Source organism: Rasamsonia emersonii, assembly GCF_000968595.1.
Source record: "Rasamsonia emersonii CBS 393.64 chromosome Unknown ctg1118621760089, whole genome shotgun sequence".
NCBI classification, from domain to species: domain Eukaryota; kingdom Fungi; phylum Ascomycota; class Eurotiomycetes; order Eurotiales; family Trichocomaceae; genus Rasamsonia; species Rasamsonia emersonii.
In genome coordinates, this window is record NW_013563198.1 from 22,087 (window position 1) to 45,300 (window position 23,214).

At 48.5% G+C, this 23,214-nt stretch overlaps 7 protein-coding genes across 7 annotated transcripts; 2 read left to right on the top strand and 5 right to left on the bottom strand.

The window, feature by feature from the left end:
• Window positions 1-886: 886 nt before the first annotated feature.
• Window positions 887-3,391, bottom strand: T310_3887 (uncharacterized protein; the record flags this gene model as incomplete). Its single annotated transcript, XM_013473242.1, has 3 exons — window positions 887-1,908; window positions 1,950-2,219; window positions 2,269-3,391. 3 exons carry the CDS (start codon window positions 3,389-3,391, stop codon window positions 887-889), a joined length of 2,415 nt encoding a protein of 804 aa, XP_013328696.1.
• A 3,909-nt stretch (window positions 3,392-7,300) lies between these two features.
• T310_3888 (uncharacterized protein) lies at window positions 7,301-8,406 on the top strand (the record flags this gene model as incomplete). Its single annotated transcript, XM_013473243.1, has 3 exons — window positions 7,301-7,363; window positions 7,414-8,115; window positions 8,173-8,406. The coding sequence occupies 3 exons, from the start codon at window positions 7,301-7,303 to the stop codon at window positions 8,404-8,406; spliced, it is 999 nt and encodes a 332-aa protein (XP_013328697.1).
• A 735-nt stretch (window positions 8,407-9,141) lies between these two features.
• On the top strand, window positions 9,142-10,383 carry T310_3889 (Poly(A)+ RNA export protein; the record flags this gene model as incomplete). The annotated part of the gene is made up of 3 exons (XM_013473244.1): window positions 9,142-9,399; window positions 9,457-9,920; window positions 9,984-10,383. The coding sequence occupies 3 exons, from the start codon at window positions 9,142-9,144 to the stop codon at window positions 10,381-10,383; spliced, it is 1,122 nt and encodes a 373-aa protein (XP_013328698.1).
• Window positions 10,384-11,027: 644 nt separating this feature from the next.
• T310_3890 (LysM domain-containing protein) lies at window positions 11,028-14,132 on the bottom strand (the record flags this gene model as incomplete). Its single annotated transcript, XM_013473245.1, has 13 exons — window positions 11,028-11,159; window positions 11,451-11,710; window positions 11,785-11,912; window positions 11,991-12,018; window positions 12,225-12,264; window positions 12,596-12,648; window positions 12,846-12,886; window positions 12,987-13,183; window positions 13,215-13,266; window positions 13,474-13,630; window positions 13,683-13,863; window positions 14,011-14,035; window positions 14,089-14,132. The coding sequence occupies 13 exons, from the start codon at window positions 14,130-14,132 to the stop codon at window positions 11,028-11,030; spliced, it is 1,338 nt and encodes a 445-aa protein (XP_013328699.1).
• Window positions 14,133-15,764: 1,632 nt separating this feature from the next.
• On the bottom strand, window positions 15,765-16,482 carry T310_3891 (Integral membrane protein; the record flags this gene model as incomplete). The annotated part of the gene is made up of 2 exons (XM_013473246.1): window positions 15,765-15,975; window positions 16,052-16,482. 2 exons carry the CDS (start codon window positions 16,480-16,482, stop codon window positions 15,765-15,767), a joined length of 642 nt encoding a protein of 213 aa, XP_013328700.1.
• A 605-nt stretch (window positions 16,483-17,087) lies between these two features.
• Window positions 17,088-21,579, bottom strand: T310_3892 (Chitin synthase; the record flags this gene model as incomplete). The annotated part of the gene is made up of 7 exons (XM_013473247.1): window positions 17,088-17,123; window positions 17,187-17,246; window positions 17,370-17,413; window positions 17,486-17,604; window positions 17,797-18,681; window positions 18,731-18,897; window positions 18,958-21,579. 7 exons carry the CDS (start codon window positions 21,577-21,579, stop codon window positions 17,088-17,090), a joined length of 3,933 nt encoding a protein of 1,310 aa, XP_013328701.1.
• A 1,041-nt stretch (window positions 21,580-22,620) lies between these two features.
• Window positions 22,621-23,188, bottom strand: T310_3893 (uncharacterized protein; the record flags this gene model as incomplete). The annotated part of the gene is made up of 2 exons (XM_013473248.1): window positions 22,621-22,817; window positions 22,879-23,188. 2 exons carry the CDS (start codon window positions 23,186-23,188, stop codon window positions 22,621-22,623), a joined length of 507 nt encoding a protein of 168 aa, XP_013328702.1.
• Window positions 23,189-23,214: the final 26 nt, after the last annotated feature.

The following is a 23,214-nucleotide window of genomic DNA, read 5'->3' on the forward strand; positions in this document are numbered from 1 at the left end:
GAAACCACAGGGATCGAACACCTGGGCCAAATTGTTTCTGACCAGACTTCGACATACTGACAGGTGCAGTCCTGACCGCTGCACTATTCAGCCCTGTCCGTTGAGCAGAGACGGAAACAAAGGAATTGTATATGCCTGTGGGGGAGGGTGTGATTGGCTGGGTTGCCAGACTAGTAGGTAGGTAAGGCAGTGCAAAAGTGACAGACGATGCAAAATGGACAAATAAATGGCCCTGCAAGTGTTTTGTTTTCACTGATACGCTCTCTTGCCAAGTAGTGGCAAATCATTAGGTATGATACTCTCTGTCTAGCATGACCTGTCAACTCGGCTCAATCAAATGAATCAAATCAGCAGCTACAGAACCAGGACCTGAAACTAGCTAGAGAGATGTAAAGGCAAAAACTACAAAGACTGCAGGAGGAGACCTTTGATATTGATATTATGTACTGCAGTAGTCAAGAGACGCAACCCTTTCCCAAACAGGAAACCCGATCATTTACCTCCTATGATGGGTCATCTGACCTTCAAATACCTAACAATCTTTCTGACTCTTCTGCCTCTTTCGAATGAGATTGACTCTATATTTTATATTATGATAGGTATTTGATGGAATTTCAATATTCCCCCGCATTAAATGCATATTTTCTAACAGAGAAATATTATTGTTACACGTCCTAGCCCTAATAACTGTCTACCAGTGTGTTCTGATATACGGAGTAATTAATGCGACTGTTTGATAAATCAAAGCACCGCGAAATAAGTCGTCCGATATTGTTGAAACTGTAAAGATTATCGCTCCACTCGTCGTTCCATCGTCTTAGTCAGGGAAATTGGTGTCAAATCTGGTCAATCTAGGATCATATCCAATGCTGTCAACTCCAAAAAATCATCCAGGCATATTCTCCTTATTGTTAGTCCCCTGACCCTCGCCAAAAGAGGGCAGATTCGAACTCTTCCGGGCTTGAGGGTTATTGAAGCCTTCGTCCCTGAATTTTCCACTCCAATCACGTCTTGGCGACAATGGCGACACCACCGACTCATAGCGAGGGGGTTCCTGTTCAAAACCAGAGAATACTGAGGATTTGGCGGCGAAAGAGCTATCGCGTAACTTAGATTCGCCAGCACCCTGCTTGCCAGCAAACGGACTATAATTGAAACCGCCCATAGCTCCAGACTTGGTGGTGGTCAGATGTTGGAAAGGATTTTTAGTCGGAGCAGACCTCGTCGGCAATGTAGTCAAAGTGGAAGGAGGGTCGCACAGCTGAGCGAGCAATGCCCTTGTTTTCTTTGTATCTAAGTGTTCACCTCCAAGGATCCGTTCCTGCTTCTCGAGAACAGAAGTGAGGATCTCTGTTGCTTGATCGACTTTGCCTTCTAATCTCCGGACTTCGGCAAGGTCAATCATGATCCTGGTGGTCGTAGAATCCATCAGACCAAGGTCCTCGTGTCCGCTCTGTGCGAGAGCCCAGCAGAGTAGATTATCAGCTTTCCAACCGTTGTTCTGACGAATAAACTGTTCCGCAAGCATGAGCATTGCCTGCAGGATATACTCTCTATCTTCATCCATGTTCATGTCTCTGATTGATCGGATCAAATAACGATACGCGTTTGCTAAGTCGTCCTCTGCCCCTTGCTGATGGATCACCGCAAGCCTGGATAAGATTCTCAAAGTAAGAGGGTCTTTAGTCCCGGGACAGTTCTCGATTATTCCGTTAGTTGCGAAAATGACGCCTACGCTCTGATACGCGAGGCAGCAAGTCCTTCCATACTCAGCCATGCTAAGCAGACTGTCTGGATGATCGAGGCCAAGAACATCTCTCCGAGTTTCAATTACTTCAGACAGTATTCCAAGCGCCTTGTCGTAGTCCCTCACAGCTGAACAGACCTTGGCCAAGTTGAACGACTTGACTGCAGTTGTTGGATGTCTTGCTCCTAGAAAGGCTTCGCACCGCTGCACATTTCGTTCTCGAAGCGGCAATGCCTTCGACCACTTTTTCTGGTTCTCGAAAACGTAGCCATATCATCTGTATGGAAGATATCGAATTCCCATTGCTCTTCGTTAGGCAAATAAACGGTGGGATAATTATTTCTCGATTTCACACTTTCAATTATCTTTTCGGCGGAAAACATATAAGCGAGGCCAAGATCGCATCCAGCCACAATCATCCCGTGCAGGTTTCCTTCATCGTCCACGACCCACGATCCACAGTCACCAGGCTCTGCGACTTTCTTAGCAAGTCGACCATCCATAACGCAGAGGTCACATACCAGTTTCCAAATCCAATGTCCACGCGTCCTGCATCTTGGATCCTGATAGGTAGATAACACAGACTGAATTTGATACCCAGGACTCCCGCACACCAGAGGCGCCTGCAGCAACCCAAATGCATTTAGGCGGTGGAATAGAGGCGATCGCACGCGGACTCAAAGTCTTTTTGTTTGGTAGGATAATTCGATTGTAAACGTCATCGTGCTTCTCGTCAATCTCAACCAGCGCCCAGTCAAGCTCCTCGCATAGCGACCCGTCGAAGCCAGCTGCCGAGGCACTGATGGCTCCCGACAGTTGCCTTCTCAGGTGGCCCACGAATACAGGTTCTGTATTTTCGTCTGGTGGCGGGAAGTATACATTTGTAACCGCAGGGTTTAGCTCGTTTTCCGTGGCGGCATTGTCTCTAACGGTGCTTGAAGAGGGAGACATTGAATCTATCTCTGCTTCGGAGTTCAGCTCATCCACATCTGCTTCCGCTTCCGCTTCCTCGTCCTCGTTCTCGTCAGATTGTTGGAAAAATGGATGTGCGACGGTCAGGCCAAAATATTCCGAATTCAGAGCGATGACACCACCGATGGTGACTTTGCGACCATGGGAAGGCAGATCGTTGGGACTGCTAGCGGCCAGAATCATGGAGCCGCACAACAAGCATGGTAGAGGACTGAACTCGCCACGGCCACCGCCCTTATGCTGATAGATCGATTTTTCGTAGGCTCGCGTATCAAACCCGAGGTCTTTGAAGCCGTCGCACTCGACGATCAGCTCGACCATGCGTCGCGAAACTTTGCGGTCGTTGCTCAGAACGACGACGGTTGGACGAGCGGTGTCAAACGTTTTCCCCATCATCCAGAAGTGAATGACGAACGGCGGCAGCTTCTTCTTCTTGATGCTTCGAAGTATATCTGCCCTGTGATCCTCGACCACGCGCTTTAGACTGGGACAAACTGTGGTAGTCCACACCTGGAGGAGACGGCCATCTGGATCGAAGGCTTTCTCATCCTCGACTTGCCGAAAGTGGGTTTCATTGATACATGCCGCCCGCTCCAACGCAGGGATTTCTTCCCAGGCACTGGTACTGAGCTGGACCGCCGGATATGTTGCGACACGGACATAGGCAGCCATGGTGTTGGTTGAGTTGCAAGAGCATCTTCAACGGGAGACGCCGAAGAGCGGGGTAATGAGTCCTTCTGGAGTCTCTAGTCAGCTCAGAGGGCTTTGCTCTGACAGCTCCCTCACCTTCACAGCCCAGTGTGGCTTTCTTTCTCTGGCTTGACGTGGCAGTGACAGGGTATACAACAAGCTTGGACCTCCCGGCCAACTACGCCCTTGTCGCTTGGAATCCGTACAGCCACGCCTTCCTTCTGGAGCGTTTGAGAGGAAGTGCATCCCTTCCACGCCTTGTTTCCCTGATGGCAAGTCTTTCTTCTTCCACGCACCAGATCAATCGATTCTTGCACAGAGAACAGAATGGACGCAAATGGCGGAGTGGCGGTCAACCCCTGTCACACGACGCTGCAAGGCTGGCCGTCTAAAGATGCAGCCTGGAATATAAAACAGACAAGGCTGAGTGCAATGCGGACTTCGTCGAGGCTTAGATGGAGCTATTCCGCGGCCCAACTCGACATGGACTGATTTTTTTCTTTCCACCTTGCGGCCCAGCCTGTCATATGGCTATGCAGCCTTGTTGGCTTTGCTTCATGTCAATTCCCTGTCTTCAATCTATTGACATCTCCATGGCGTCCTCTAATCTGGCAAACCCCCTTCAAGAAGCGCTCTCCGACTCGTCAGTAGTATTGGCGCTTGAAGAAGAGAAAGAGCCAAAGAGAAAGAGACTTGAAGAAGCTCTGGTGCGAGAACTATGGGGACAGAATAGTGCTGGCTTCTTCCATCGTACCCGCTTTGGCACCAATTCTTTCCTCGACAACTACTTTGGGCGTTGTGCACTGGTCGACACGGAAGAGCTGAAACTTCGCGTCCACCAAGATGTCGTTGATATCGTCTCCTTCGTCCGCCAAAATTCTCACATCCCCCGCGCAGAGCTTGTTCGGAAGATTCTAGATGAGGCGCCTTCATGGTTAGGCTACTCTTGGAACGCAGCAGAGGTGGCGATTGAGCTGGCTTTGGCTGACGGTGAAAGGGGAGGACTGGAATGATAGCCAAACGTTGCAACAATACATCTATAGCTGCTTTCCTCCAAGCATGACCAAGGCAAGCAAAAAGCAGTCATTCCCGTTTGATTTCAATGCCCTGAATCTGCAGGAAATTGGCGGGCTGCAAATCGTCTGGACGAATTGGGAGCATCTCTCTCTGGATCATACGGAAACAGTGCTATATCTGTTTGATCAAGGCCAGTTCCTTCAGAACTACCAAAATTCCGGTGAAAGGTGAGACTCATGAGCTCTAAGAAGTAGTCGTATTTAATTTTTCAGCTTTCATGTCATTGTTGAGTGATCTGGCTGGCTAAAAGAGGACAAAGGCAGATCTTCCCTCCCGGCCTTCTCGAAGAAACTGCCTTGACGCTGGCCCTTCTATTTCCGAGATCCAATTTCCAGTGTCGCAAGTGGCTTCGCAGGATTCAAGAACAGCAGGATATCGACGTCGAAGCGGGCTTCACGCGCCCTGCTCCGCGAGACGTTTCGTCCTATCGATATTGGGGGGAGAAGCTCCTTCTTCTCAAGGAAGTGTATGACAATACTGAGCCAAGAACATTCAAGCAATGGTGGATCGACAAGAGAAAGCCAAATTAGCGGTACACGTTCTGGATTGCTGTCGCAGCGCTGGTATTGGCCTTTCTTTTTGGACTTGCCCAGACGATTACGGGTGTTGTGCAGGTTGTTATTGCGTATCAGCAGTGGAAGGGGTAGCGAAGTCGCAACTATTTTTGTCTCGTCACTCATCCACATTTTCTGATTCCAGTTTGATTTCGCATATAACGGACTAGGCTGCATAATTACGGGGTAGATCATATCTATGGACTCCCTCAGAGGTGTAATGTACATTCGACATACTGCCAATTATTTATTCCATCCATGAATTACTTTTTGGATATCTAATCGGTAGCGCCAACAGAGTATAGTACGGATAGCCCCCCCCAAAAAAAAAGAAAAAAAGAAAAAAAAAAGAAAAAGAAAAAGATAGAGTACATAATGTCAAGACCTGGTGTACGCGTCACGCGGATGACCATCTACATCTATCCAGTCCAAAATTGGGCCTGCGCTCAGGCAGATTCTGTCAGTATTAATATCATATTAATATTAGTCTCGCTTTAGCTGCGAACTATGCACATATATATCTTATATCTTGCTCTGTTCAGAATAAATATATCGAATCAAAAAAAAAAGGAAAAAAATACTATCTATCGAAAAAAGCAGTCAATATTCAAATTCGTGAGATTAGGGAGATATTTATTGTTTTTATTATTTAGCAGATTTGTTTGTGCTCATTATAATCAGTCTATTTGATATTATTCAGCCATCCTCTATTTCATAGTCTAGAAAATAGAAAACTAGGGCGTTCTGTCAAAATTGACGATCATCTTCATGCTCGGACGTGATTTCTTTTATAGGCAAATACTCCAGGACTATTGCTTATTAAGTGATAAAAATATACATAGAGCAAGCTATGCGTTAATGAAGATCTTTATAGCCCTTTACTAGCAGTTTACTAGCAGCAGATCACTAGAAATAGTGGAAGCATGATTTTCGGCTGGTTCCGTTGCGCCTGAGGCCGCCGTGTTGAGCCTGAGGCCTTGAATCACGACTGAAACAAGCCTGGAGGGTTGTTCAAATGCATCGACCAAGCCAAATCATCCTACCCACAGACATGAAACGGATCTCCTTGCTTGGATCTCTGCTGCGCCGCAATCGATGATCCATTCAGCGTCGGCTGGGCGATCTCCCAGCTAGGCGAGCGGAGAAATAAAACTCCCCAGGGCCATCCCAGTCGCATGACCGGCGCATTTATTTATTCTGCATGGCTGCAAGTCGGCTCCGGCGCCGAATCAGACCGCGCAGCTGATGGATCTTCTTGTTTTTGAGATTTGGGTCTTGTTTGGTTGGCGGCGCGAATGGCCCAAAATTTAGTCGGCCCAAAGACAAGAACGTCCACCGACGGACGGGCCGATAAAGAAGCAGTCATGCTGGAATAAATTTGGGTCTCGACTCTTTAGTCCCTTGCAGGCAGCATCTCCGTCATCAAGACGCAAATTTATTTTATTTTTTCGCCGTTGAAGTTGTCTTCTTTTGGGGGAATTTTCTGGCCGTTTTTTGGACGGACAAGTCTCGCGATGCCGAAAATTTGGAACTCTCCGTCTTCCGCCATTTCGGCCTTCCTTTTTTCATCCACCCACATGCGTTGGACAACACAACCCAACACACCTTTCGGCACGTCTGGAAGTCTGAATTTCTGGGGCTTTGGATCTCACTCCGCCTGCAGCTCCTGCAGTGGATCCCTCTAGCGTCGCCGCGGAGGACGATCCACAGACGGACCAGGATGCCGCTGCTGCTGGTTGGCAACGCGTCTAACAGAGTGGCCCCCGGGCGCTTGTTAGGATCTGGCGCAGGGGATCATTCGATATGTCTGACGTTCGAGAGCTGAGTGAAAGGTCGCTAAAACGTCGCCAGATCTGTTTATTGGGACGATGGAAAGTCCCCTGCGGAGATTTATCACCAATGGCCTCCCCCAATCCAACGTCAACGCTCGCTTACAGACTTCGCATGCTGTCAAAATGGGGTTCGGGGCCATGGTTGGTGAATCGTCCTGCGGTCTCCTGAAAATCGTCGATGCCTCCAGGTTACACCGTTTGGGTCGATCGATGGACAGAATTTCAGGCCCCATCGGACCCGCGATCAACCAGTCGTGAAAAAAAGGACCTTCTTTTTCAGTCAACAGTCACGAGCATTGCTTTATAATGGAACTGAGCGCCTCTGACCAGGCCCAGCTCGCCTTCCTGTTCTGTCTTGCTCGTTCTTCTTCCTCTTCCTCTCCTTCTCGTTCCTGTTCAGGGCTGCTGTGCCCTGCCTGGAAGCCACCATGTCGACGCAAACAGCTGCATCGACAAAATCCAATATGGATGCAGACTTGCACACCGATGACGTGGGGATCGCTTTCTTGCCTGCAGTTGCCCATTCGCTAACTCTTGCCAGTATCTCGAAGACGAGGGCGTAGCCGAAGATGCCCAAAGTGTGGACAGCATGTCAATCGAGTCCTCCGTCACCCGCTATCGCTATGAGAATGGACGTCGCTATCACGCCTTCCGAGAAGGTGTCTACCTGCTGCCCAACGACGAGATCGAGCAGCGCCGTCTGGATCTGATCCATCACGTCTTCCTGCTCCTGCTGCAGGGAAAACTGTTCCGGGCGCCCATCCCGTCCCATCCCCAGCACATCCTCGACATTGGCACCGGAACAGGCCTCTGGGCGATGGACATGGCTGACGTCTTCCCCAGTGCCCAAGTCATCGGCACCGATCTCAGCCCCATCCAGCCGTCTTGGGTGCCTCCGAATTGCAAGTTCTATGTTGACGACGTTGAGGGCCAGTGGACGTTTGGTCACGAATTCGACTTCATCCATGGGCGAGCAATGTGTGGCAGTATTGCGGAGTGGAACGGCTTGTTCCAGCAGGCGTTCGACAATCTCAGGCCGGGCGGGTGGCTGGAAATGCAGGAATTCGAGATGGAGGTGTACTCAGATGACGGCACCCTGGAGCGGGCTGAATACATCCCGAATTGGTTGAACATGGTCAACGAGGCCAGCACGAGGTTTGGCAAGTCTTTCAACGATGCAAGCAGGTTGAAACCGGCCATGGTCGACGCTGGGTTTGCCGATGTGCATGAGGATATTTACAAGGTTGGTTGATCTCGAACACTAAACCCTAGTATGTGCCATACTCATAAATCCATTCAGGTACCTATTGGTGCGTGGGTCAAAGACGCTCGCCTGAAGGAACTCGGCCAATACGCTCTGCTTGCGGTCTATGAATCCATCGAACCGTACACCCTCGCAGCTGCCACTCGCGTGTTAAGAATGCCACTGGACAAGATTCACCAAATTATCGCCAGGGTCAAAGCTGAGCTTTGCAACCCCCAACTTCATCTCTACGCCAAAGTCCGTTTTATCTACGGCATGAAGCCGACTTAATCCTAATCTTTCGAATGCATCGATAGATAGACTGATGATGACTTACGACGTGATGATGATTATGATCGAGAGGTTTTTGTTCTACGGTTTAAGGGAAAATGCATTACTCGAGGTTTTGTCAGAATGGGTCATGGAGCGGTTTGTTTGTCCATCTGCTGTATTTGAATGCTTTTAGATACCCTGCTGAGTTAGTGATAAAATAATTTTTTAATGTCTCGGATTTGATTGTCATGTGGTGGATATCAAACTCATTCCCTCTTTCACTCTCCCAGATGTTGCATTGTGCTATGCCTGATGTTTGTACTAGTCAAGCTTTACCATTCTTCTGGACAGTGGGATTTCCAACTCATCAATATAACAGTGAAGTGAACATCAAATGCTCCTGTGCACTGACAGTCCCAACAAACACTCAAGACCTCCCTCACAAGATGCGTGACGCTGAGCTTCTCTCTGAATGTGGAAAGACCTTGGAGCACGCCGAGCTTGTCCAGCCCCATACAAACTATTAACCAGCCGCCAGCCCATCGTGGAGACAAAATTCACCATGGCGACCTTCTGTGACAGTCCTGCTTTCCTTTCTGCTTTCATCTTCTTTCCTTCAGACACATTCTAATCTGTCCATCCCTCTGTGTCTTGTCTCAACTGTTCTTCCATTTGAGACATTCATCCTGTATCATCTTATCATCTCCCTATTCCTCGATCGTCCCTTCTTACTTTCCATCAGCCATAGTGACAATGTCCATATACCCCAGAATCACTAATTGCCCGGTCCCTCTTCTCCAGGAGACCGGATGGATCTACAACGACATCGAGTTGGCCTCCTGCCCCAAGAAGCAGGTCTCGAGCCTGGCCTGGTCGTCGGCCAGGGACATGCTCGCTGTCGCTTCCTGGGACAATACACTGCGGATCTACGAGGTAGAGGGTTATTTGGATGCGGAAGAGCGGGTTAAAGTGCAGTTCGATGGGCCTGTTCTCAGCTGTGCCTGGTCTCGTGTAAAGATACTTGTTTGCTGCTGAGAATCTGTCTGATCCATACTGATCGAGATCTAGTACAGGAACCTCGTCGTCGGGGCGAGCGCCGACAAGTCCGCTCGCGTCTTGGACGTGAGTGGCGAAGCGAGAACACTTCGTCGCCTGGACGGCCATGAGGAACCTGTCAGCTGCGCCAAGTTCTTTGATCACCGCGCAACTCGCACCGATTTGCTCGTCACCGGTTCCCGGGACCGCATCGTCAACTACTGGGATTTGCGCCAGAGAGAGCCCATCGGCTCGCTGTATTGTAATCAGCGAGTCGAATGCCTGGACACTGACGAGCGTATGCTAGTGATAGGCACAGGTAGTCGTGAGATCCACATCGTCGATCTGCTCCAGCAGTATAGCATACGTTTGACGGTGAAAAGTCCATTGCTGCAGAAGACCCGTGTGGTCAAATGCCTGCCTGGCACGTACGGATTCGCCGTGGGGAGCGCCGACGGACAGTGTGCAATCCATTATCTGGACGCGAATGCTGAAGCGTAGGTCTCTCTCATCTATTCCCCTTTTTTAGCTTTTGATAGCACTGCTGACAGACATCTCAGCGAGAAACGCAACTACGACTGGAAATGCAGTCGTCAAGACGGTGCAAACCCGAAGTGCGAGGTTAACGCTATCAGCTTCCACCCTCTTTACCGCAGCACATTCAGCACCGCCTGCGCAGACGGCACACTGACAATGTGGGACTACAAAACCCACAAGCGCGTCAGGACGTTCCCCAACATGGGCGGATCCGTCCTTGCGACGGCGTTCAACCTCGACGGCACGCTCTTCGCGTACGCCCTCGGCCCGGACGAGAGCAAGGGTCCTTCTTCTTTTGCCAAGAAGAAGTCGGTGGACGAGCCGAGTAGGGTGATCCTTCACGAGATGGCGGATGATGAGGTCGAGCCGTGGCTCAGGAAGCATCCGGAGGATGGGAGTGCCTACAAGGCGGAAGGATGGTGATGCAGTCGGTTGACAGGCTGTTCGTGCTGTTCGTATCGAGAGGATGTTCTTGTGGACTTTTTCTTTTCGATGTGGGCTGAGCAGTCATGACATGGCCATATCTGAGGTTCTTTCCTCGTTGCTTGTCGTTCTTTGCTCCAGCTTTCTGTTTGTCTGTACGATAGGATGAAAGCGCAGTCTGGATTGAGATTCTTACTATGGATGAGAAGAGTTAGGCATTAATAGTAAGACCAGGAACACTTGATTCAGAATAATGATAACAGTCTTTCCTGAGGACTTTTATTAACTCCCATGCCTATATAATGTAGAGTACAGTACATATATCCATCCTCCTAGCTTTAAAGACAGTCGATGGTATAGTTTGTCGCTCTCCCGCTTTTTTTTAAAAAAAATTCTTTCCTTTGCCTGCGTTATTTATTCAGCAACAACCAAGAGAATTCACATTTTCATTAATTATTCGCTTAACCCCATTCAAAGAGAATATCAAAGAGAATATAATATATAGCGATTAACAATCAAATAATTAATCCCGACTAATTTCAATGAATTGATCCATCCATCATCCATCCTCATACGTCAACAATCTATCTACACGACAAACCATCCAGCCAGCTAGGTAGGTAGCTAGGTAGGAGGAGGAGAAGTCACCAGACTGGACTGGACAGAAGAGTATTATCACTGCCATTAGTCGCAGTAGTAGTAGCTATCGAAGTAGAAGTAGCGGTAGTAGCTGTCGTGGCTGTACTAGCAGTAGCAGTAGAAGTCGACCTCGCCCGCTTGTGTCGTGTCAGTAATAGCTCCATCTTTCTTATACTGCTGGTGCTGCTGCTCCGGCTGGTAGTGATGTTGCTGGTGGTACTGTTGGTGTTGGTGCTGGTACTGGTGCTGATGGTGGTTCGTTGTTCGGCGAGAGTGAAGGTCTTGGTGGATGTGGAGCGTGTCAGACGCTGTTTGGAGAAAGATTGGGGTTAGTGACTTGTTTGTATATTATCCAGATAATAACAGAAAAGAAAAGCAAAGCAAAGGAGAAAAATAGAGAAGGTGTGTGTATGTCAGGGGAAACAAACCTGAAGAAAAAGAACAGCGAAAAAGCGTCCTCGTCCGCGTCCACGTCCACCTTCACGTTCATGGTGTTTCTTTCTGTCGCTGGTAACAGCAGCAGTATTTCCGGTCGAGGTAGATAAGGGCTTCTTTTCATTCTGGCATTGGCACTGGCATATGTCAAACTGGTCAAAGTGCTTGAATTGCCCTGATGTGTTGGTGGACAGTGAGGAGGGAGAAGGAGAAGGAGGATTGACTTCTTCTGGGAGGGTTGGTAATGTTTGGACTATACATCACAAGAAAAATAAAATCAGTCAGTTAGCCAGAAGTCATCTCCAGAGAGAAAGTGCAGAAATATACCCCTTTTCAACACCCCGTATCGCGCCCCCGGTGCCCCCTCCCACAGTGTGCCGTCGGCATCCTGATAAGTGTACACCTGCGTGTCTGCGTCATAGCTGATTCGCTGCATGCCCTCTGGAAGACGAGTACTGTCCTGTTGGCATAATATCGTGAATTAGCTTTTTCTTTCTTTGTACTGGAGGGAGAGACCTGAATATGTACCGTACCTCACTGCAGTTTGACCAGCGGCCCATGCTGATACACATACACATCAGGTCAATAAATCAGTTTGAGAGTAAAAATCACAATTAGTTGCTAGTCATAGAACGAGTGAGGAAAAAGGAGGAGGAGTACAATGTCAAGTCAAGTCAAGTATAGATAGAGAATAAGTACATGTGATTAATTACTATCAACCAGCCCTAGGTTTAAACGAAAGGAAGCATGCATGCATACATACATACATACTGTGCACGTTGCACAAGGCTCAATCAAAATGCCAGTCTGATAGTCAGAGAGAGTTAGATAGATAAACCACAGATTATCTCGTTCTTAACTGGGGTATAAATAAAACACTGTCTTTATCATTTATCTTAATGTTTTCTTTGTCTTTGTCATAGAATAAGATAAGATAGTAGGGGAATGCAGCTCCTTGCGTACCTAGTCGAGAATCTCCCTTTTTTATCCGTCTCAAATCCGAATGAATAAATTATGGTATTGTTTACGTCTAGCCTTGTTAAAAAAACAAAAAGGAGGTTAGTAAGTTACACAAGGCAGGCATCTTTGTGGAGGAATTGTCCGATAGGGCTAATTTTATTATCACCCGGGTACATACCGAGAATGTCTTAAGAGGACCTGGAATTGCTCCTGTGTCCTTTGGCTTTTTATCTTAAAAAAAATCTATTGAAGTGATTACAATACTGTTATCTACTAATATCTCTCCTCTAGAACCAGACTCAGATAAAGCAAAAAATGCAGTAAGTGATCGATCTGATTTCCATGAAACAAATCCTTCTACACCAATATCTACTACTAGCTCAACCATCCTTTCTATTTGACATCTTACTCAAACATCACTTTCACACCTCCGCCGACATACTCACTGCCAACATGGTATCGCTTCGTGCTGAGAGTGGATAAATCAGTACAGCACAGAAAAAAAAAAGGATGAACGACGAGAATGGGAAGTATCCCCTGTTAACGTTAGCCGTACAGTACAGGCATACTGCAACTCAGCAATGTACTTCTGCAGCATCGCATGCAGTTCGACGTCATTCAAGTAGGTGGCGAGGAATTGTTTGGATAGGACATTGAATTCGGCAACGGCGGAGCGGATCATCTCGAAGGCCTGGTCAACTCCTTTCTGTAGAGAGCCGTGTTGGAGGTACAGCAGAGAAAGAATCGTGTCGACTTGTCCGAGTTTCTGCAGAGGTCGGTCAGGTAGCTAGAAGTACACTAGACAGGAATGCTATAAAGCTCCTTCTGGCGGAATGGAGGTCGTCGGTCCTGCATGACAGAACGATTAGCTCAAGCATATGAAAATGAATATCAGATGTCGCAGCGAACATTGCAATGATTATATTGGTAAGTTTCCGCAGCTAACGCATCTCCTTCCCCTGGACGATTGACGGAGACATCTCCATTTCGTAGCCGTATCTACTCAAGATATCAACCAGGTCAATATTAAAAAAAAAAAAGAGAGAGATGACATACATCTCAATCAAAGCAAGCACAACGCCATTAGCACTCGAGCCCATCCTACGCTCGAGATATTCCTCCACAGAATGTACTTTCCTGCTTGTCAGGACCTGCTGCTCCAGCAGAGCCATGTCGACATAGTTGAGTTGCTGGAGAAGTAATTCCCTCTGCGCTGCAGCATGTCAGCCGTCAGGCACCTCACAGCCCATAAACCGTCCACTTACCAGGACTGTATACAGCGGAGACAGGCTTCCCAATAGGCTCGAAGTTGGAAATTATGTAGTTGTCACTGCCAGGTAGTTGACTAATATCGGAAGCATCCGGTGTGAGGACATGGTGGATGAATTCTTTAGTTTGGCTACAGAATGCTGCTATTCGTCGCCTCGTATAGCATATCGGTGAACTCTGGTTATCGGTGTCTGTTGCTATTAGCCAAAAAGGAAAAAACAAATAAATAAAATACATTCTTGTTCGAAGAAGGAATTCAAGAGAGAAACTATACCATCATCCCACGAGAACAACTAACAAGCACAACTCAGCAAGCCTTCTTACAGTATACAGACTTTTAATGCTAAACCTACCCAAATGCAGATATACGCCATAAAACCAATTCTCTCAAACGACGCGTACGAGAACCACTGCGATCCGAAAGAGCCGGCGTCCAAGTCCTGCATGTTCTGTCGCTTCTTTCCTTGAGGGAAGGATCTGACAGATGAATGTCAGCCTGGAACATTGCAGAATGTATGCGTACCGCTTAATATATTTGTCCATATCGACACAGAGACGCTCCAGCTCCGGCTTACACCCTTAGCCCAGTGTCCTAGGAGTGGTTTCAGGTCTGGAGTGATGACTTTTTTGGCCGCGCAAAGCTTTGATCAGGTGTTCTCTCCGGCTTTCTTCCGTGGGGCCCATAATAATACCTATTCTGACAAAAAAAAAGAGAGAGAGAAAATTGCACAGAGATATAATAAGCTATTGTAACGTGAACAGCTGCTTGAGGGAGAGCCCATTCCTCATATCAGGGAAGTGTACATATATATATAGCTATACACTGCAAGCTGGTATGAAGCGTAACGTGCTCAAACCAGCACACACATCCATCTGAGTCAGACTGATGATACATAGATATCAAGCTATTTCCCAACAAAGAATCAGCGCTCATAATTACAACATTGTAATTTTTTTTCCCACAAAAGACAAGATCTACATCCCTCGCGCGTCTAGGGTTTATGCATGATGACTCGTAGTAGAATTGCCTAATGCATGTCCGTCTTTAGTGGTTAATAACCTTATGCTACATACATGTCTAGGTAGGAAGTAGATAGAGATAGAACACAGCCCTGAAAATCGCAGTGATAATAGATTATGTATGTATTCCTAAGTGCATTTAGTCAGAATTTATTTGAGATTTATGCAAAAAAAAAATCATAAGTGGCAATTTTGAGACAATGTTTTTCATATTTTTTTAAAAAAAAGTACTTCAAAGAGAAAGCAAAAAAAGAAGATGATGGCCATGATGAAAGGAATTCATCTCTCTTGTTTTTTCTTCTTTTTTCTTTGTTTTCTCCCTTTCGTCTCACTCTTATTTTATTCGACCATCATCATGCATTATGCATACAGAGTAATGCATTCATTATACCATCCAATGACCAATCCACAGACTTAACCAACAGGTCTCTCTTTACTAATGCTAGACTTGCTATTTTTCCATCCTCTGTACAGAGTAGGTAAGTTTCCTGGTCTAAGAAGGAAGAGGCAATAAATAAATAAACAAATAGATGCCTGCCATGCCATATATCCGACTGGCAGTGTTCTTCTCTATCTGGTACTTTTTTTCCCCTTTGCTGTCTGGTATTATTGGTACTGGATCCAGCATATTTCTCAATGGAAACTCGTATGATTTGGATTGCGTGGCAGGAATCAAGCTCGTAAAATACATGTACTGTACAGTACCTACTGAGTGGACTACACTTAACATGCAATGCTTTTTCTGAATCAATCAAATCCAGATTTTTAATCTTCTCTTATGAACATTCCTCTCTTCTCTTAACTAACTAACACTATACATGCAAATGCAAATGCAGATGCAGATGCAAACAGACAGACAGGGTATAAACATAAATATAAGTCATGATAACCAACACACTGTGTTGACATGATATCGTAGATTTATATGATATAGGATAATCGTCTAGGACGCCCACTCACTCAATCACTTACTCAATGCATGCATGCAGACCACCGGCACATAATGCAAGTGTATGTACATACATACAGTACTCCGTACGCTTCATCTCAACTCGTGTTTAAGCAGAACTCTCTTGCCCGGCCTCCACCTTCTGCTCTTGGGCAGCCGGGTCAGCAGAGGCGGCGGGCGCAGACGCAGACGTAGCGGGGACAGTATCAGCAGCAGCAGCAGTCGTGCGAGACCGCAGCGGCAAGTATCCAGGCCATTCAGCCTTGAGGACATCAAAGACAGCAAGGAAACTCAGGACGAAAAGCGCGACGAAGATGAGCCTGGAGAGTAGTCAACCAGTCAGCAGTTGACCCAGTTAACTCTAGTTTTGCTATGTATATATATATATATTCCCACCATAACAACACGCCAAACGCAATAATCGCATCAATATACGGCGACCCAACAAGGGAATCGCCCACAACGGCAGCCAGGTCCGCAAACCCAGCCAGCCAAAAGACCCAGGTAACGAAGTAGACAGCAATAAGGGCGGGCGCCAACCACGCATTACACGCATGCTGCCCCTTTGAGTGAAAGAACAATGGCAGACCCAACGCAGCAGCAGAGACGAGGATGGACCAGACGGCGGCGAACATCAGGAAGGCGATGATGGCGGGCGTGCCGATCTTGGTGGTCTCGTAGGTGAAGCCGAACCCGTAGTCGTAGACGGGCACCTCGACGACCTGGTTGAGGATCGAGATGGCGTGGGCCAGCAGGCCGAGTTGGATGAAGGAGAAGGCGAGGGCGGTGCCTAGGAGGGCGAGGAGGGTGATATGCAGGGCGGGCATGTTGTATACTGTACAGACCGTTTACTGGGTTTGACAGAGTAGGAAAAAACTCAGCCTGCAGCTGGGAACATAACATATATATCTATACGACCTCGTATTCATACGACGATTTTTCCACCCACGAACTATATTCGATATTATTTACACCGGGAATAGCTTCACGGACCGCCCAGTCGGGCAAGTTCAACCTTACGATCCATCCCGGCTAGCGAGGACTTTGATTGGACAGGAAGGCATATCTTTAGCAAGAGAGAAGGTTCAAAGCACAGACTACTACGCTAGTAGTCAGGGCTAATCCAGCCTTGTAAGTTAAGGAATGGATCTAGACGATCATTCTCGTCTTTTTTTATCCTGTTAGGGTAAGTGCCAAGAGGCTCTGCTGTTGGTCCAGCCCAGGAGGCTTTTTCCCCGTGGTGTCATCGTCTGCTGTGATTCGAATTAATCGAATTTAAATTTAGCGAAAAGAAAGAGAAGAAAAGGGGAAAGATAGCCGGTGCTGTACGGACTATGTACGAAGTATATGAATATTATACAGTACATCTGCATCGATATTTCTACCTAGCTGATGACCTCTGCACTCATTTAAAAGAAAAAAGAAGAAAAGACTATATACTCTCCTCTCTCCCCCCGTATAGATAAATCTATATACAGTACAAATGTAATAATTAGCAATAATATTCCGTTCACAAATACAAAACACATACAAAACAAAACAAAAAAACAAGGTTTTCCCCAACTAATAACAACTCTAATGTAATGTAACACTGTACGAAGTATATATATAACATTAATTACTAAATTAGTTAAGGCCCAGTTCCAATCTTGGCTCCAGAAATTGCTTTATTTTCAGCCGCATGCTACATGAACTGTACTCTGTACCTACGTACGAGGAAGGTAAGCCAGTTAGTGACCTCGGTACCTCGGTAGAACTCTATGTGTGTCCATAGTGTACAGTACGTATGTATATGCCTAAGGTTAACATTAATGATTCTTACTTACCTACCTATCTTGACCTGGAGAATACTTCGAACAATATTATATCCGTATCCATCGCATTCATTCGAGTAGTGGGTACATTCGTACATACATACATGACTGACATGACTAACATGACCGACATGACTATCCAATCCGTGCATGACCATCGCATTACCATTCGAGTTTGTTCGTTCGTTCATGTCCATCAAAAGATGACTCGTGACAAGAAGAAAAAAAAAGTCAAAAGCAGATTCAGAAAAACAAAATCAAGACACCTCCACAGAACCAGTACACTGTATACTTGTATACTGTTAACAGTATACTGTAGAATGCTACCTCCTCCAAAACATCAGCTTGCCCAGCTTCCGCTGCGCCGTCCAGCCCATCTCCGCTAGAGTGTCGCGCCAGGTCGCATTTCCGCCGTAGTTGGTCGATCCTCCAACGGTGCTTTGCTTGGCGCTGCTGCCCTTCGCACTGATGTTTCCCGCCGCAAACTTCATCTTGCCCTCGGCGATCTTGTGGATGACGTTCAGGATGGCGAATGCCGTCGACCCCAGCGCGCGGAACGCCGCCAGAGCGGCCACCGCCCACAGCAGGATCGACAGGTACACGTTGTTGGCGCCCGACTCGATCCCGTACGCCTCCGACACGGCCATCGCCAGGATCGCGTTGGCGATCATCCAGATCGACACCATGTACGTGCGCACCGCGCGGTAGTAGTCCTCTTGCTGCTGGCTTTCTGACACGGGCTGCTTGGGCACCTCGAGCCGGTCGCGCAGATTCCGCAGCGCTTCGTCGTACCCGCTGTCAATGTCCAGCTGCTCCGAAGGCATCTCGACTTCGACGGTCGACCCGCCCAGACCTCGCGCCGCTCCCAGGTCCATATGGTGGACGTTATCTCCCTTCGTTCCCCACGTCACGTCGTGCGTGTTGCAGAAGGCGTACACCTGCAACATGCAGATGTAGCTGGGCAGCAGCGCAAAATACTGTGCCGACGACGTGAACATGTGCCAGGGATCCAGATAGAGGAACGACATGATAAAGTACAGCCCGATGGTCGACATCAGCGAGACAATGACGTTGGTGAAATTGTCCCTGCCCAATTCGAGACGACCCCCGGTCTTGAACAGCTTCGTCACCACTAGATAGATGGTCGCAAAAGCGGTATAGACCATAATGATGCCGTAAACAATCATGCCAAAGAGGAACATCTTCTTGGCCCTGTGGTGCGTTAGCTGAAACAAAACCCAAGTACTGTCGTACAACTTACCCCTGTGGCCGATTCCCCATCGACAGAATGAATTGCAGGCAAATAAGCAAGACGCAGGCATATCGCAGCACATAGAAGATGTACTTGCCCATGTTATGACCAAACGGATCATGCTCTGGATTCGCCAGCGAGCCTGCAATGAAGTAAAACACCAGATAGAAGTTTGCCTGGAAAGGCACCTCGTTAGCAGATATAAAAAAGACTCTATATCACCCGCTCAAACTCACCAATCCAAAATACGTAAAGATAAGCTGGAAAAACTGATACACAAACTCGATGTGCAACAGAATCTTCCGCGCCAACGAGTGGTCCGTCTCCCAGATCTGGCGGATGTTGACGATCGAATACACAGCCGCGAAGAAGGCTCCGTTCAGCCATCGCCGACGCTGGGAGATGAATTCGGGAACCGAGTCTAGCAGGATATTAGTACCGTTGGAGGAAGCTAGATGAAGCAACATACCTGGAACGTCAGTTTCACCAACAGCGCTCTTGACGAATTTCAACACCCATCTTTCTTCCCTCTTGGCCACCAGCTCCCAGCAGAGAATACGGTCCTCCGCCAGGTACATGTTCGCCGTAAAGACATCCGCGTCCTTGCCCTGCAGCGTCTCACCCTTGAAGTACTGGCTGAGAGGCCCATGACCAGTAGAATCATTCTGAAGCGCGTAGTACCGGTAAGCACTGAGCGCACCGGGAAGCACAGTAATATAGCCAAACACCGACTCGAGCGGTTTATCCAGGATATTCGACATCTTGTACTCAAAGTTCTGCGACGCCACCAACGGATTGAGCAGGCCCATGAAATGCTTGCCCTTACCGGCGATAATCTCTCCTGCAGCACCGGCCACATTGGAATCCTGGTCAAACGCTTTCCACAGATGGTACAGAGCCATCGGAGCAGGTTTGGTCCCCACGTCCAGCAGGATACACACGTTGGGCTGCAAGGCGCGGCCGAAGGCGTTGAAGAACCACCGATGCGAATTCAGCTTCTTCTGATTCTTCTCCTTCAGGCAGAAGATGACCTGACACGGCACGATCCCTTTCTCTGCGCCTTTGAATTTGAGGTCCGAGTCAAGAGACACCTGCGTCGTGTACTCGTACACGTGCGCCGTCACCTCCTTCTGGTTGACCATGTTCTTGGCAATGCCTTCTTGGTAGATCCCCATCGCCGCCAAGGCATTGAGAGTCCTTGGATGAACCTTTTGACGACCGTCGGCAATAATACACACGACAATCTTCTGCCACCCGTCCTTCCCCCATGTGCGCGACTTGGTCCGGGAACAGAAGTGGCTGATGTTGCGCATAATACCATGCATGGTCCTGGTAAACAAGATCTCGTTCTCGTTGTACATCGTCACGCAGATGAACAATTCCGTCTCGCGCATGGTGCTCCCGATATTCTGGCGCAGCTTGTATCCTCGCACAACGAAGTCGTCGGGGTCGCAGGTCACGGCCGTATAACGCATGTGGGTGAATTCGCGCTCATCGCGTCGGGGCAGAAAGCTGTGCAGAATGGTCGGGATCTTACACTCCAGGACCAGCTCACCGTTGATCAGTTGCACTTCCTTCTTGGACATCTGCGCCGGTCGAACGCCTCGCCGGGTCTGTTTGCCTTCGGGGGCTGGGCCGTAATGCATGTTCGGGTCAACCAGCACTTCCGTGTCGTTGTGGCCGTCATCCAGATCGACCTTTTCCATCTCCTTGTCCTCCGTCACCATGGTCGACTCGCTGAGAAACGAATCATACGAATGGATACTGGCTGGTCGAGGATCAATGGTGCGGCCTCCACCACCAAACGGATCCTCTGCGGCAGGGGCATCTCCGATGTCAATGCTGGTTTCCACAGGAGCCGATCCAGCTGGTGGTCCGGAAAACAGCGGCGCGGGCGGCAACGGACGTCGAGGGCTCCCACCATACTTCGAGCTCGGGGTACCTGGTCGCGGACTACCGTTGAGATCTGCAGGCTCGTAGTTCACACCTGACGCCGCCGCTGGCGGAGGCGGTGGACGAGTCCAGTCTGTACCGCGAGAGGGAGACCAGGGCCTTATCGGGGAGCCTGGTCTGGCCGTAAACTGCGGAGACTCCGTCGACGAGACCCCAGGGGGCGGGATCGTCGGGCCGTAACCCAGGCTCGATCCAGGGCGAGAGCCAGGCAGAGAACTCGCTGCGGAAGTCTGACGCTTGTGGAATGGGTGATACGTTCTCGTCGGCGACGGATTGGCACTGCAATGGGTTTCATTAGCCTGACTGTCCTCTGCGATGGGTTCCAGTGGCAGTGGGTGATTGATCAGGGAGCTTCGCTTGAAGCTTGGTCTCTTTCGGGGGTGTTTTTTCACGGGGTCACGCTGATAACAAGGCCTGGGTTTGGAGGGAGAATTGTAAAACAAGGGAGGAGGGACCAGGTCGCTAGGTGCTTGATCTCTTGCTGATTTCGCAGAGCTCTGAGATGACTCTGGTGCTTGAGACACGACTGACGGGGACTTTGCAGTTGTGCTTGACTTAATAGGGGTGTCTGTGGTGTCTGAGGTGCTCGAAGGAATGGGTTCCAAAGGGTTCTCAACTGGGCCAGTGCTTTTGGGTTCCAGAGACGAAGATCCAGGGTCTTGCACATACGTTCTGAATGTTGACGATGCCTGAGCCGGCCGAAAGCGAGAGGCGCTTCCCAGATCGCCGGCATCCTCACCGTCCTCATCGTGGCCGTTGGGCAACAGCCTCATCGTGGAGCCATTGTCCAGACGGCTGGAGGAGAAGGACGCTTCACTGCCTATGTCGTCTGGTCCGTACGGGTACGCAGGCGGATCATCTTCATAGCTGGCATTGAGCCCGCGGGAAGGCGTCGATGGATCCATCGCGGTGGTCTCAAAGACGTCGCCGTTTTTCTGTCGCTTTAACAGGTCATTGAAGGAACACACTCTGTTGCGCTTTCTTGGTTTTTTGTCTGACGAAGCGATATCGATCTTTTGCCGTATTTGGTATTACTGTAAACAATCAATGATAATCGAAAGCAACGGGAGCGCTGTCGCCCGGAATCAAAATGGATAGTTGATAAGGACCGCTTTCTTCTTGTATCTCAATACCAGACAACAAACTGCGACAAATAAGCGAACTTTGGAAGGAAGCAGAAGAAATAAAATCGACGAGCAAGTTCGTGCAGGTACGATTTCACTTGTCCTGCATTTACTATGGTTGAGCCGATCGCATGTTGACTTGGTCCGGCGGCGTGGGAAGAAATGCCGTTCCCCCAGCAACGGCAGAGGTAGACCACCCAACCAAGAGCCCTGCAGCATTGCAGTCAATCCGTCGTTGATCATCGATCGATTTAATTAATTATGAACGCCTACGTAACGCCTAGTCAAGGGTGGCCAATGATCCTGGGCAGGACTGAAACCACGGGCTGCGGTCCCTTGCTTGTTTAGACTAATTGCTCGGACGAATTATCGCGGAGTAATCTGAGACACAACAACATCGACTATTGATCCTTTATGTCTGTTCAAATTTGATTATTAACAATATTTGAATGCTGTCCTATGTTCCTTTGTTATTTTTCTTTTTCCCATTCTCGTTGAAAACAGTACATATAACCGCCAGGTAGAGTGGGGACTTTTGATAAGAGACATGACGTAGACCTGAGCGTATCGGGAGATAAAATAGCGTGCACAGACACGATAGAGAAATGCGATAATCCGAGGCAGTAACATATCAGTAACAGTGAACGATTTTATAAACTTGACAGGAATGATTAATCCTCACGACGATGCTTTTAAGACTTGACCTCCGATGGAAGCGTTTTTAAAAGAAACGTTCCGAAGAAGCAGGCTTGTTCAACTTTTTTTTTTTAAGTTTCACAGCTAGGATTCCTTTCAGCCTCTTCGTAACACCGGTAGAACCGTTTACTGGTTGTTGAGCAGAGGCTCCCGCTCACGATCAGTCGATTCTGGGGCCACGATGCGCTTGAAGAAGATATCACGGTTCGAGTAGACCACCGTCGACACGTAGAGCGAGCCCACGAAGAAGACGGCGAAGATGGCAAGAGCGAAGATCCACTGCAGGGCAATGATCTTGATGTGGAATTGCTCCACCGCGAGGGCTTGACGAGTTGTCAGTCAGCTCAGGCGCTTGGACGCTGGCATATATCAAGGACTACTTACAGAGGGTCAGGAAACTCAAGGCATAGCCAAAGATATAGTCCTTGGCAGCAAAGATGTGGATTTGCCCAAGAACAAAGATCACCCAGATGAGGATATTGGCAACAATCCGCGAGGGAAGGTTGTGGGCATGGGCCGCAACCGCGCCGTTCCAGAACAGAGCCGTCAGCGCCCAGGCATAGGGACCCGCAATGGCCGGGAGATGGACAAAGGGCGGGGATCCCAAATGCGTCCAGTAAGCGGACGACTGGCTGAAGACGTGGACGATGAGGATGATCTCGGCGGGCCAGAAGTGGTTGCGCACCCACAGCATGATAAAGGCGAAGACGAACAGGTTAT